This window comes from Rutidosis leptorrhynchoides, chromosome 4, assembly GCF_046630445.1.
Source record: "Rutidosis leptorrhynchoides isolate AG116_Rl617_1_P2 chromosome 4, CSIRO_AGI_Rlap_v1, whole genome shotgun sequence".
Classification (NCBI taxonomy): domain Eukaryota; kingdom Viridiplantae; phylum Streptophyta; class Magnoliopsida; order Asterales; family Asteraceae; genus Rutidosis; species Rutidosis leptorrhynchoides.
The window spans coordinates 240,188,768-240,202,162 of NC_092336.1; the positions used below are offsets into that span (position 1 = coordinate 240,188,768).

At 34.1% G+C, this 13,395-nt stretch overlaps 1 protein-coding gene across 2 annotated transcripts; it reads left to right on the plus strand.

Annotated features, from left to right (window-relative positions):
- Window positions 1-6,406: 6,406 nt before the first annotated feature.
- LOC139843402 (transcription factor GTE6-like) lies at window positions 6,407-11,672 on the plus strand. Of its 2 annotated transcripts, XR_011757570.1 has the most exons (9): window positions 6,407-6,680; window positions 7,376-7,599; window positions 8,412-8,484; window positions 8,668-8,892; window positions 8,980-9,078; window positions 9,190-9,248; window positions 9,518-9,668; window positions 10,470-10,731; window positions 11,552-11,672. XR_011757570.1 is itself a non-coding variant. In XM_071833471.1 (8 exons), the coding sequence occupies exons 1-8, from the start codon at window positions 6,573-6,575 to the stop codon at window positions 10,659-10,661; spliced, it is 1,131 nt and encodes a 376-aa protein (XP_071689572.1). In that variant the 5' UTR covers window positions 6,407-6,572; the 3' UTR covers window positions 10,662-10,843. The 2 variants fall into 2 exon arrangements, 1 of the variants encoding a protein (XP_071689572.1); XM_071833471.1 differs by lacking the exon at window positions 11,552-11,672 and having other exon boundaries at window positions 10,470-10,843.
- Window positions 11,673-13,395: the final 1,723 nt, after the last annotated feature.

The window sequence follows — 13,395 nt, forward strand, 5'->3', positions numbered from 1 at the left end:
TACATATGTAAACTTATCTAGACAGATCTGTCATCATATTCATATGTGATGTTCTAACCTATTCAATTCAAGCAAAGAAGAAAACGAACAACATCTTTGTCTTACGCTTGAACTCTTGAGGAAAGAGCAACTCTATACCAAAATCTCCAAGTGTGAACTTTGGTTAAACAAAGTCCAATTTCTAGACCATGTTGTTAGTGGTCAGGGTATTACAATAAATCTGCAATCGAAGCCACACGTAATCGGGAAACCCTCACGACTCTGACTTGTACTCGTAAAATCTTAGATCTCGCCGATTATTACCGCAGATTCATTTTCGACTTTTTCTCGTGTTACTCGTCCTTTAACCCCGTTAACTCCCCCAGGAAAGGACTAAACCTCTCCGTGTCCGAACTTTTAACGCGATTATTCACCCCAACCTTACTAACTAAATTCATTTAACACAATGAAATTCAAATATGGAAATATTTCTACTCGAACGCCCGAAAGGCATACTCTCTCGACTCGAAATCAAGGAAACTGAAATTCGTTATTTTTGCACGAACGATTGGAATACTTAATTATGGATCCGATCAATCTTCTCATCACCACGTACCACGTTACATAACACTGTTATTTCACTATGACCGTCTGATATTACTGGGACCCAAGATAACACACAATCCAAGGATACTTCCTTTCTCTTTGACTTATCGTCCTCATGCTCCTGATACGGACAACTACTACTCAACCCCGAACTATACAACTATGTGTTCTATCTCGTTTTCCCACCAGGTCTCAACATTTGACCACTAGATGCGCGATATGGCTACCTCAGGATGTGAGCTCATCCTATTCTAAGTTCTCATTCCACTCCTGTCCTTTTGCTTGTACTTTTGTATAAGGAAACCTTTTATATACTTTCTCAATGGAGAGAGAGACTCATCATGTATTACTAGTATTCACCACGAGGGTGAATAGCCCTGAAAAATGTTCTCTGTAGCCGGTAAGGAACTTGTTCCAACGAACATTTTCAAACCCTAACTAGCTTGTTCAAACATATCTTAATTCTATTCCAACACGGTGTACCATTGTCGATTATCTCGGATCACAATACTCGTTTCACTTCTAGTGTTACAAGAAGCCTTAGAGACACGTTTAAACATGAGTACCATGTATCATCCACAACCAACGGACCAAACAAACGTACGTTTCACATCTTGGAAAGACATGTTACAAACATGTATTGTTGCCTTTAGTTGTCTCCTCTCACACAACAGTTACCATTCGTGTATTAACGCCGCACTTCCAAAACCCTATATGACCACAAATGTCATACCCCTATTCGTTGGACCAAAGCATGTGGCAAGCAAATCACCGGATCCGAACTCATTCAAGAAATAACAGTTGAGATCGTACAAGTCCGAGAAGGACTCAAGACGACTCGTAGTCGCCAAAAGGGCTATACCGATATTCGACGTAAACCTCTCGAATCCTAAGCCAGTAACCGTGTAATATTGAGAACTCGCACCTTGGGAAGGTGTAATCCGTTTCGGGAATCAGGGAAAGTTAAAATCGCGATATATTAATCCTTTTGAAACCTCGGGGCGTATTGGAACCGCTCCTACCGTTTAGAACTATCGACTCAATTAAGTTTCCGTTTACCCTACGTTCCATGCAACAAACTTAGAGACGTGTCCTACGGAACAGGAACGTGCTACTCTCCTAGATAAACTTACTATTGATGGCAAACTCCCCTTCATGGGAAACTGGTTGAAATTGTGGATCGTAAAACCAAGTCTTAATACAAACTGAGATCTCGACTGTCAAAATTTGTGGGAATGTCCGAGGACGTATCTTCACTTATTCACAGCATTGACAACACTAGGTCTCGAATAAGAAACCACGACTATTGCTTCCAACTAAATTTCGGGACGAAATTTCTTTTAAGGTGTGGGTAATGTAACATCCCGCATTTTTCCATTAAATTATTTTAACGCCCGTCTTTTTATTTTAATAATATCCTCAGTATCTCGATTCGTATCCTCCATTAGCTAACATTCTTAAAATATTTTCGTTATTGGATTTATAACATCTCTCGTACTCTCGTGTAATTCAAAATAATTCGTTTGGTTAATTCACGCACCCGCACCCGAACTAGAGGGACTAAACTTGCAAAGAGGCCAAAGATTTGACTAGGTCAACTAGTCAAACCTTCAACCTCCTCCTCTCATTTTCTCCCTTTCTCTCTTTTCATACTTTCATTTTTCCTCTCAAGAACTCAAACAAGATTCATCATCTAATTTCGGATTTGGAGGCTAACATCAAAACAAATTACATATTTGGAATCCTCTCTTCATCCTCTTCGACTTGATACCAATTTCATCTCATTTGGGTAACTTTCTAAAATCACTAGATTTTGTGTTCTTGATGTTTTTGAATTATAAAAGTGTTAATTAGTGTCTATGGCTCGTGTATAACATGAATATATGTTTTGTTTGTTCGATTTGTTGATTTGAGTAACTAGTTTGAACACTTGAAAATGGGTTTGCTTAATCTTTGATTTTGGAAGATTAAATGTTGTTAAATTGTTAAAGTTCATGTTTTAATTGTGTTACTAGTATCACTAGCTTCGTTTTGATGCGTAGGTTGATTAAGAAAACTTCAAATACATGATTTGTGATTTTTGTGAATTTTGATTAGGGTTTGATGAACTTGAAATGAACTTTTGATACTTTGGATGCCATGAAATGTTGTTAGTAAGTGTTTAGTTGTATTGCATGAGTAATTACCTTCGAAACGGCATATCATATGTGTGGATTGGATTCCCGAATCATGTAATGCATTTCAAGAACTTGAAACTTTGAAAATGGACCTTGAATGACCACTTGGTGAGAAATCGGTTATTGTAAATGATGTTTTCGCTTGATGAAAAGTAGTTAGTTGTGTTCCTTGTCAAAATACCTTTCCGATGATATAAGATACATGTTTTGGTTGTTTGCGGGTCATAAATGGTGATTGTTTGAAGTTAGGTTCGTGCATAAAACTTAAAAACTGCCAGATTTCTCTGCACAGGTAATGGCGCGGCGCGCCATATACCCGCGCGGCGCGCCAATGTGGTCTGTCCAACTTTGTCGATTTTTGAATAATGTTTGCTATGCTACGCACCTCCGATTCACATGTAACTTGTTCTAACATGCTCATATATGATTTCTAAGCTTAGGAAAATAGTTCGGGACCCGACCCGACCCCATTGACTTTTTCGTTGACTTTGACCAAGTTTGACTTTTAGTCAAACTTAACAAAACACTTATGCAATCGTTCTAATCTTATTTTATACTTGATTCTTGCATGAAACTTGATAACGTGATTCACATGCTATTTATTCGAGTCGTAACGAGCCATAGGACTAATTGAGCACATTTCACCCGACCTTGTGTCGTAACCGGTAAATTGATACAACTTACTTGTTTAGGTCAAGGCTAAGCAACTTTCATGCACACGTTTACTTTGTGAAGTACTTTTATACTCGTCCACTCGAGGTGAGATCATAGTCCCACTTTTTCAACAACTTTTATATTTTTAAATCGTGGGCTGAGAAACATATACGTTACATACTTATATACATTTCATATGTATATATACCTTTCATACTTTTATACATCGAACACGAATACGAATACAAAGATACGGACGAGTTTGAACGAAAATCCTCAATTCAATTATCATTAATTACATCAGATGGTGTAAGCGAGACTATGTTGTGTGGATCCATACGGGTTTGACTAACCCTCATTCGGACGGTTCGCTACCGTTAAGCGAATGAAATATATTCTGGTACGGTGTATGTTCTAACACTTTTATGCTGAGGTAAATGATACGGTTAAGCTTTGATAATTGGGTGCTCGGTAAACAACAATACTTATGGAATTCAAACGATTCGGAAAATCGACTTATACTATAACTTGTGGTTCAACTTATTTTACTTACATACTCATTTACTAAACCTATGATTTCACCAACGTTTTCGTTGACAGATTCTTCTATGTTTTTCTCAGGTTTTGAATGCTTAAGTGATACATGCTTCCGCACTCTTTTGATACTTGTTTGGATGTCGAGTATACATGCATATTTGGAGCATCTTTTTGGCTACTTTTAAATTGTGTCGCATAGGTTTCAATTGTACGTTTAACATTGTAATGTAACTAGCCGTCGAACTTCTTTTGTAAACTTGAAACACCCTTTTACATTGAAATGAATGCGACATATTTTGGTCAAACGTTGTCTTAAAGACTTATGACCATGTAATGGGACCTACGTAGTCGACGCCGTCACTTGACTATTTGTCGGGGTCGCTACAGCCTTCTTACACAATCTTCCTCGTGCTCTATTCTTCGCGTGGGAGCGGTGTCATAGGCTTCGTCTTGTCCTCCTAGCCTCCTTGCTTGTTTCGACTACCTTATTTTTAATTTTTTCTTCAAATCTTCACATTTTATGAATGAATACAACAAAATTTTAAAACCCAAAACAGCTATATACCTTCTTCTTTTTTTTTTTTTTTTTTTTTTTTTTTTTCTATATAGAAAATATTTATGTTTATTATATATATATATATATATATATATATATATATATATATATATATATATATATATATATATATATATATATATATATATATATATATTAAACATATTTTTTTAACCCAAACATCCTGTATATACATACTACTATAGTTTTTTTTAATTATTCACAAATTATATCAAACAAACAAACAAACATATGCAATTGACGATCTTTAGGCATATATCTTTTCACTATATTTCTTATTTATTTATCTCAACTTATTTATTAGACACATTATTTAATTCAAATACAAATCGTAGATGAACCCGTTCCTAAATATCGACGAAGATACCAATTTGGAAGATTATAAAACATGTATGTTTATTTATAATTCAATTACTCTTCTCTATATCATTGAAATCTTTAGAAAATTAAATGATATTTCATAACCAAAACTACATAGAAGGCTATTAAAAAAATATCATGTAGACATCCGCAAATGCATATTGGGCGACTACTTCTCCATTTCACTGACATTCCCACAATATTACTTTCAAAGCTGGTTTTGGATACCAAAGAGCCATTGGCCTATCGGTATTGTGGTGACCCTTTCTTTCTTTTTAAGGTTTAAGGAAATACATAATAAAGGCTCGTTAAAATTGCAAGGCTAATTTTTTGATAAGGAGTCAAAAGTAAATCCATAGCTAAGAAAACCAATTTGAGGCTTTTAAGGTGACACTAACCTATTCCTACCACTCTTAATTGATATATATGTTAATTAATGTTAATTTTAATGTCACATATTTAGAGTACAAATAAAAAATAATAAAGAAGTAAAATATTACATAATAATTACAAGAAAATAATAAAAAAATTGTTTTTGCCCACCCAACCACCATAGCCACCTACGAGCACCTGCCACCATTATCGGCCACCTTTGGTCACCAGCACTATCTCTGATCACCAGCACCAACTCTGGCTCCAATCGTCACCTTCGACCACCAGATCTTAAAACTTTATCCATAACATAGATCTTTTATAATGAAAATTGTGAATTTGTAGAAGAGAAAACGCTAAAAAAATTAATGGGGAGGAGGTGACCATTATTTCAAATTTTGTAATTTTGTTGTTTTTAAAGCGTTTCAAATAGTCGAAAAATAATCAAGTCCTTATTTTTATTAATTCACATAACGACAGAATGAAATGTAAAAATTCATCAGCAAGTGAGGGTGTGGCTGTTGTCAACGTTGCTCTAGGAGAGAGCAGATGAGAGCGGTGGTGATGATGACGGTACCTTTGAGAATAGTCTTACTCTTATCGAGTTACATGTCTCCCATAGAATGTAATATAATTGACATTTAGTTATTCGTTATCAAACCTTTTATTAAAAAAAGATTGATTTTTTTTATAATGTAGAAAAAAATCATCAGCACAATCTACAAAAAAAAAAAAAAATTCATAAAATAAAATATATTATAAAGTTAAGGCTTTGATTGTTTTTTATTTCTATTAAGTTCTGTAATCTGAATGAACTTATGATGTCTGTGAGGAATAATTGATAAATAAATAGTTATTGTTTGTTTTATGTACTTAATAATTAAAATTACAAATTTAACCCCCTACATACGTCAGTTATAGCCAGTTATTTTAGCAGTTTTGATAGAGTGAGGGCAAACACGTTTTCATGACTTAAATTATTAAGACAATCTATTTTCATTAAGTCAAAAACAAATATCATACAACTTATTCAATTTTATATCATTAAGTCAAATTAATTTCATTAAATTCTAAATAAATAAACTGAGCCTAATAAAATAAATACGGAGTAATATATTTCTGTATGTATCCTTCTCACATAGTCACATGACAAACAAAACCCCTGACTTGATTCCAAACTTCCAAAACCCTTGTTCTCTCTTTATACCACAAACATATCCGGTGATACATCACCGGCCGATTCACCGGACCTCCGTTTCCGTCAATCAATTTAACCTTCTCTTAATAGTAAAAACAAATCGTAAAGGTAAATGGAAACAGCAGACGCGCCTGTACCCGAAGTCCGAACCGAAGGTGAACCCAAATTTGTAGAGGAATTAGGTCAAAATGTTGATGAAATTAACATCAAAGTTGATGAGGTATATATATCATTATAAATTATAAATCGTTCAAATTTTAATTGATTCCGATTGTTTAATTCTGCCAGTTTATATCCATATGCCAGGCCAAAATTAATGTGAGATGATTACTTAGTTGTTAATTGATGACGAAATGTTATTACTCCAATTGTTGTGGAAGCGCTGTTATACATATAGTTACAAAATTTGAAACGGCTTTGTTTTTTTGCTCTTGTTTGTGCCTGTTTTATTTTTTGATGAATATACGAACAAATTTTCGAATTAATGAGAAATGTGTTCGATGGATTAGATACGTTAACAAGAAGCTATGCATGATGATATGTAGGAATTAATGTTGACCTAGAATGTGGAAATGTGTGTTATAATGAGTTCTTTTTGAAAAAGCCCTAAATTTAGGTCATGAATGAATGAACTTTTATATAATAGGATTAATGCTAAGCACATTCTTTCTAAAATAGGTGTGGCTTGAACTGTTTGTAATGATTATTTACATGTAAATCATCTGTTGACGTTCCACAGGTTCAAATCTAATGAAATTGATTATTTTTTTGAGGTTCAACAAAACCGAACGTTAAACATGGTTTTTCCTGTTTTTGTGTGTTTTTTTAATTCTCTTGCACTGTATGCTTTATATTGTATTCATTTCTCTCTATTCTATGTTAGTTTGACTTTGACATGATATAACTGATATGCAGCTTGAGAAAAGGTTGAACGAAGTTCAGCAGTTTTATTCAAAGGCAAATAAGAAGCATTCCAATACATCTAAAGCTAGTTCGATATTGAAAGACAAAGATAAGGATAAACAGTTGACTAGTTTTAAAAGGAGGCAACAGGATGCATCACGGAGAGAAGCAGCTGCTGCGAAAAGAATGCAAGATCTTATGCGTCAGCTGGCTGCATTATTACGTCAGCACATCATATATCCTTTAAACTACGTTGCCAAAATCTTTGTCTATTCATAGTATTGAAATTAATTGCAGATTTACTCTTTTTGGTTTATGTGGCTAGGATGCTGAGTAATTGCTCCATTTGGAACCTTTTTTTTTTTGAAAAAAAAAAATTATGTTATATTATATATAATGTATAACCTGTTTGCAAGGTTTCATAACTCGGAATTACTTGGCGAGTACTCGGTTTTTGGAGAACTCTGAGTCAAGTAATCATACTCGGTTAAATCTGGTCAAACTCGGTTATAGTCTGTCAACTGCGGCCAAAACTCGGGATTACTCAAAAAAAAATTTCAAACTCGGTCATAACTAGGCCAATACTCGGAAAATCGATTAAAACTCAGTCAAAGTCAAACCTAGTCAACATTCGAGTACTCCTTAGAAAGTCCCGACCGAGTACTTCTCAAGTAGCTAGATTTGCAGTCTTGCCTGTTTAACGACATCATAGTATCTGTGATTAGGTATGGTCCATTCCTCTCGACTATTTAACCTTTTTAATGTATGGGTCCTATCTATATGATTTAATTATACATAATGATATGATAATGTATCCCATTTATCCAACGTGTGTAGAAATGAAGATGTAACTTACTATCTATTGAATACGGAAATGAAACTTAAATTGTGTTGAACATATGTGATATTCGCTTTTTTTTCATAACCTATCATGTCTTGTTGTCCTTGTTTAGTTTATCACTCTCAGTTACAGTTCAAATTATGACAAAGTGTAACTATATTGTAATGTATTCCTATATTTGAATCCTTAACTATTATCGGTTGTTACGGGGCACAAGTGGTCTGGACCATTTATGCAACCAGTGGACGTTGTAGGGCTTGGTTTGCATGATTACTATGAGGTAGCTTTTTACATTTCTAAGCATTACATTTGAATGCAATTTTTAAAATTAATAAACATAAAGGTATCACACATATAGTAATCTTCTAACTTCTTCAATTTCTTCTTTCGATGCCCCTGTTATTTTACTTTATACTTAAGTCTTGTTTACTCACATTATGTTGGTTTACGATTCTCAAAATAGATAATTGAAAAGCCAATGGACTTCAGTACTATTAAGGCTAAAATGGAGGCAAAAGATGGGACTGGATATAAAAATGTCCGAGAAATATGTGCAGATGTGAGATTGATTTTCAAAAATGCTATGAAGTATAACGATGATAGAAATGATGTTCATGTAATGGCCAAGACTTTATTGGCAAAGTTTGAGGAGAAGTGGCTACAGCTTTTGCCGAAGGTCGATGAAGAGGTAACGTTTAATTAAAATTAAAATTAAAATTAAATGAATTTTGATAATTTTCTACTGAATTTTTTTTGGTAAACTGTGGACTTTTAGGATGAAAGACTGAAACAGGAGGAAGCAGATGCACAGTTTGATATACAGCTTGCTCAGGAGGTTATGCATGCGAAAATGGCCAAAGACTTGCAAACTGAAGTATGATAATAATTTACAGCTATTTTTGAATTTAGCGATCTGTTATTTCGTTTTTAGCAGTTTTTGATAATCTTTCTACTGATAGCGTTTATTTTTTTCTTTCCATCTCAGTTTGCGGTGGTCGACAGGAATCTTGAGGAACTTAGAGAAGTGGTGCTCCGAAATTGCAGGTTAAAAATAGTTACTTTAGAACAGTTACACATGTCAATATTTGCTTTAGAGGCTTCTAATACTCTTTAAATTCTTTTGAAGAGAATAACGTTACCAAGCAGTTAAAGTAATTTTTCTATTGTCTATATACATGGTTCGGGTTATTTGAATTATGTCCTGGCTAGTGAATCATTGCAGCTATTGCATCGACAATGTCATTTGATATAGTCAAGTAATCTGTATATATTAGTTTAGAGTTGTACACTAAATGTACAATGGTTACAATCAGGAAAATATCTACCGAAGAGAAGAAGACACTGATGACTGTTCTGACTCAGTTATCTCCCGAGGATCTCAACAAGGCGCTGCTGATTGTTGGGCAGAATAACCCCGACTTTCAAGCGGATGATCAAGAGGTGGATCTTGACATCGATGCGCAGGTGACCCATCAATATTCTAATCACTCCAGTTACACCCGATTTAGTTTACAAGAGATGGCATTTTTTACTTATTTACTTAGTTGTGTGGATTGAGTTATATTTTATTTGATCAAAGAAAATGGGTAAACGGATACGGTTTTCCTTCTTTATTTGACCCGAGGAGAGGGGTTTTTACTCAGATGTACACGATCTCAGGGTGCAGAACTCGGAATTACTGGGCGAGTACTCGGTTGCAACTCGGGGAGTAATTAGAGAGTATTCGGTCAAACTTGGTCAAAACACGGCCAAAACTCATGATTACTCGGAAAGTTGGTCAACACTCAGAAAGTTGGCCAAAGATAAACTTGGTTAACACTTGAGTACTCCTTGAGTGCTCCCTAAAAAGTCTCGACCGAGGAGTCCCTGGGTAGATTTTTGCAACCTTGTGCGGTCTATCCGGGTTATCCCGTGACCATTTTTTGCACTTTTTCCTGGCCACCCTAAGATTTGTTGCCAGTGGGGTTTGAACCTGTGACCTCTTGTGAGGAAATCAGAACACATCCACTGGGCTATCTTGAGATGGTTTATATGGTCCAAGAAAGTTAACTTAATAGGTCGCACACAGCCTCTTAAATCACACTGTTTAATAAAGTAATCATTGTTCTAAATGCGGTGATTAAAGTGTTTATGGGTCAACCCATGATGAAAACACTTATTTTGACAGTTCCTGAAATCAACAGCAAAAAAAACATCATGCTTTTATTCATTTTGGACTATGTAATGATGTGATAACGCATCATGTTTTCATCTTGTCATTTGCAGAGTGAGTCGACATTATGGAAGTTGAAGTTCTTTGTGAAAGACCTCATACAGAGCCGAGGCAAGAGTCCGACAAGCATAGGTGGTAACACAAACACAACCGTCAACACCAATGTTAATCAAAATAAACGGAAAAAGGAGACCAACGGTGCACTTGGGAAGCCGCCTCAGAAAAGAACAAAAAAGGCTTCGTAATGCTTATGTATATCTTAGTTAAAATCTGTGATTATGTGAATAGTACACCCTCATTGACCTCATGATCAAGGTTAGCGTAACTAAGTTTGTATCTTTCTTGTTTAAATTTCACGAAGTTGAAACTTGTTAATTTTGGTCTCTGCCATGCTTAACAACCTAACATTTGATTTTATGTTTGTCTATACAATTGGATTTCAAAAATTGCACTTTGTCAAGGCAAAAGATTCATTTTTACTGCTGCTGTCAAAGCTAATACCCCAAAAGCTCGTTATTTTCTTTAACTACTTTACTTATAGTTATTTTATAGTATTACCAGAGTAATATACTATTCCTTCGGCGGTTCGGCCCATATTAATTATGTCCAAAGAAAAAAACATACAATTTAAAAAAAAGTAACAGTCAAATGTATTTTTCCTTTACTTTTATTCTTACTTTTTATCCATTCTTTTGTTCTACATGCATAAAGTAAGGATATAAAAAAACTTTATATTCTTATTCTTATCAACATTTATGAAAGTGGACGTTTAATTTGAAACATGTGAGTACTTTTATCTGATATTACTTTATTGTATAACGTTTCCCATAACTTTACTTTTAAATTTGATTCAAGTTGTTCGCCATATCCAAGGATAACTATAGATTTTAGGATAATGCTTAACATGATTAAATATATATGGCCTAAAATAATAATGTGATTAAAGGTTCTTCACTTTGTGATTCTAATTTGTCATTTCTCAACTTATATACGTCGAATTGTCGATAATGTTATTGTAATATATGGCCTAAAATAATAATGTGATTAAAGTATTGAATTATATAAATTTAATCTAAGCATTTTTACATTTTTTTTTTTTTTTTTTTTTTTTTTTTTTTTTTGTATTTATTTCTAGATTAAGCTTGTGTAGGGACTGAAATTGTCAATTATGAAATTGAAGTTTTGTGGCTGAACTGCAAAAAGGAAAAGTTTAGTGTGTGAAGCATCAAGACTTCAAGGGCCTCTCTGCAAATTAACTTATTTATATATATTTATATATATTTTATATTTTCATGATTCATCAACTGTACCTATTTTTTTTTTACTTCGATCATTCTCTCTAACCCTATTAGGGTTTTCATTCTGCATTGTTTTGATTACTGCTACTGTGAGAGGAATCAAGTTCAAATCTGTTGAAGTTGATAGTGAGTGACTGTGTGAATTGCTATTTAGTTACAATCTTTGATTGTAATTAGGGTTTTTTGGTTTTTGTAATTTTTCAACTTCCTGTGATTGGAAGGTTTACTTCATGTGATTGGAAGATTATTTCTCTATGTTTTTGTTCATGGTATCAGAGCGGCAAGGTGTTATTTCGTTCGATCTGCAATCTGATTGACTCAATTTTTCAGATCTGAAAAATTAGGGTTTCTGGTCTTCGATTGATCCTTTCTAGATTTATTGAAAGATCAGTTGTTTCCACTGTGTTTGGGTTCGAATATGTCTTGTGGATTCTGTTTTGGGTTGGATCTGCTGTTATACACAATAACTCGTTAAGAAACTCAAAATTAGGGTTTCTTCTTCTTGTCTTCCGCTGCAATCTTGTCTTCAAATGGGAGTCTCGTGTTTATTTGTGTTTTAATTACCCTGACTTGATCTCTACGCCCAACTCTTGATCTAGATCCTTGAGATCTATGAATACCTGATCAAGCGTAGATTGATCTTGACCTATTATACTGTAAATCATCTTAACAGGTTGCCTGGCTAGTAGCCAGTCGATTGGGGTTTGTTTCTTTCCTTACAGGTGTCTGAACCGTGGATTTGTTGCGGTTACTTGTGTGCTATTTGTTTTAAATTTACTGTTCTAATTGCTTATTCTGATTATTTGAATCACTGCATGATTTTTTTTTTTTTTACTGATTGTCTAGATTTGTTTAATTTATGTGCATATATTGTTTCTTTTATTATCATTTGTTCTCTTCTTGTTGCTGCAACCATGTCTGATGATAGTTCTGTTAGTTCTGGTGGTATTACTAAGATTAGTAAACTTGAATTTAATGATCCTTTGTATCTGCATCCTAGTGATACATCTGGTGCATCTTTAATCACACAAAAGTTAAAAGGAACTGAAAATTATAATGTCTGGTCTTGCGTTATGAAACTTGCATTACAAACTAAAAATAAACTAGGTTTCATTGATGGTACATGTGCCATATATGAATATGAGGATGATGAAGTGTTAATAGGTCAATGGGATAGATGTAACTATGTGGTTCTTACTTGAATTTTGATGTCACTATCTGAAGATGTGTACAATGGTCAAATTTTTTCAAAAACTGTTGAATCCGTTTGGAATGAGTCCTTGTTAAACCTAGGAGCACCTTGTTAAACCTTGATTGAATGGTTCATATTGCACCTTGTTTGAAGTGTGCAATATGGTTTATTCAAACTTTTCTAAACATAAATTGTGACATGAAAGACTTGGACATCCTGCTAATCAGGCTTTAAATGAATTAAGTGATAAACTAGGTTTTAACAAGGTTAATGACAATAATGAACCATGTGAAACATGTCATAAAACAAAACAAACAAGAGATCCTTTTCCTTTAATTGATCATAAAACAAAAAACTTAGGTGACTTAATTCATCTTGACACTTGGGGACCATACAAAGTTAAAAGTAAAGAGGGGTTTAGATATTTTCTAACCATTGTTGATGATTTTTCTAGAGCTATCTGGACTTACTTGTTAAAAAAAAGAGAGG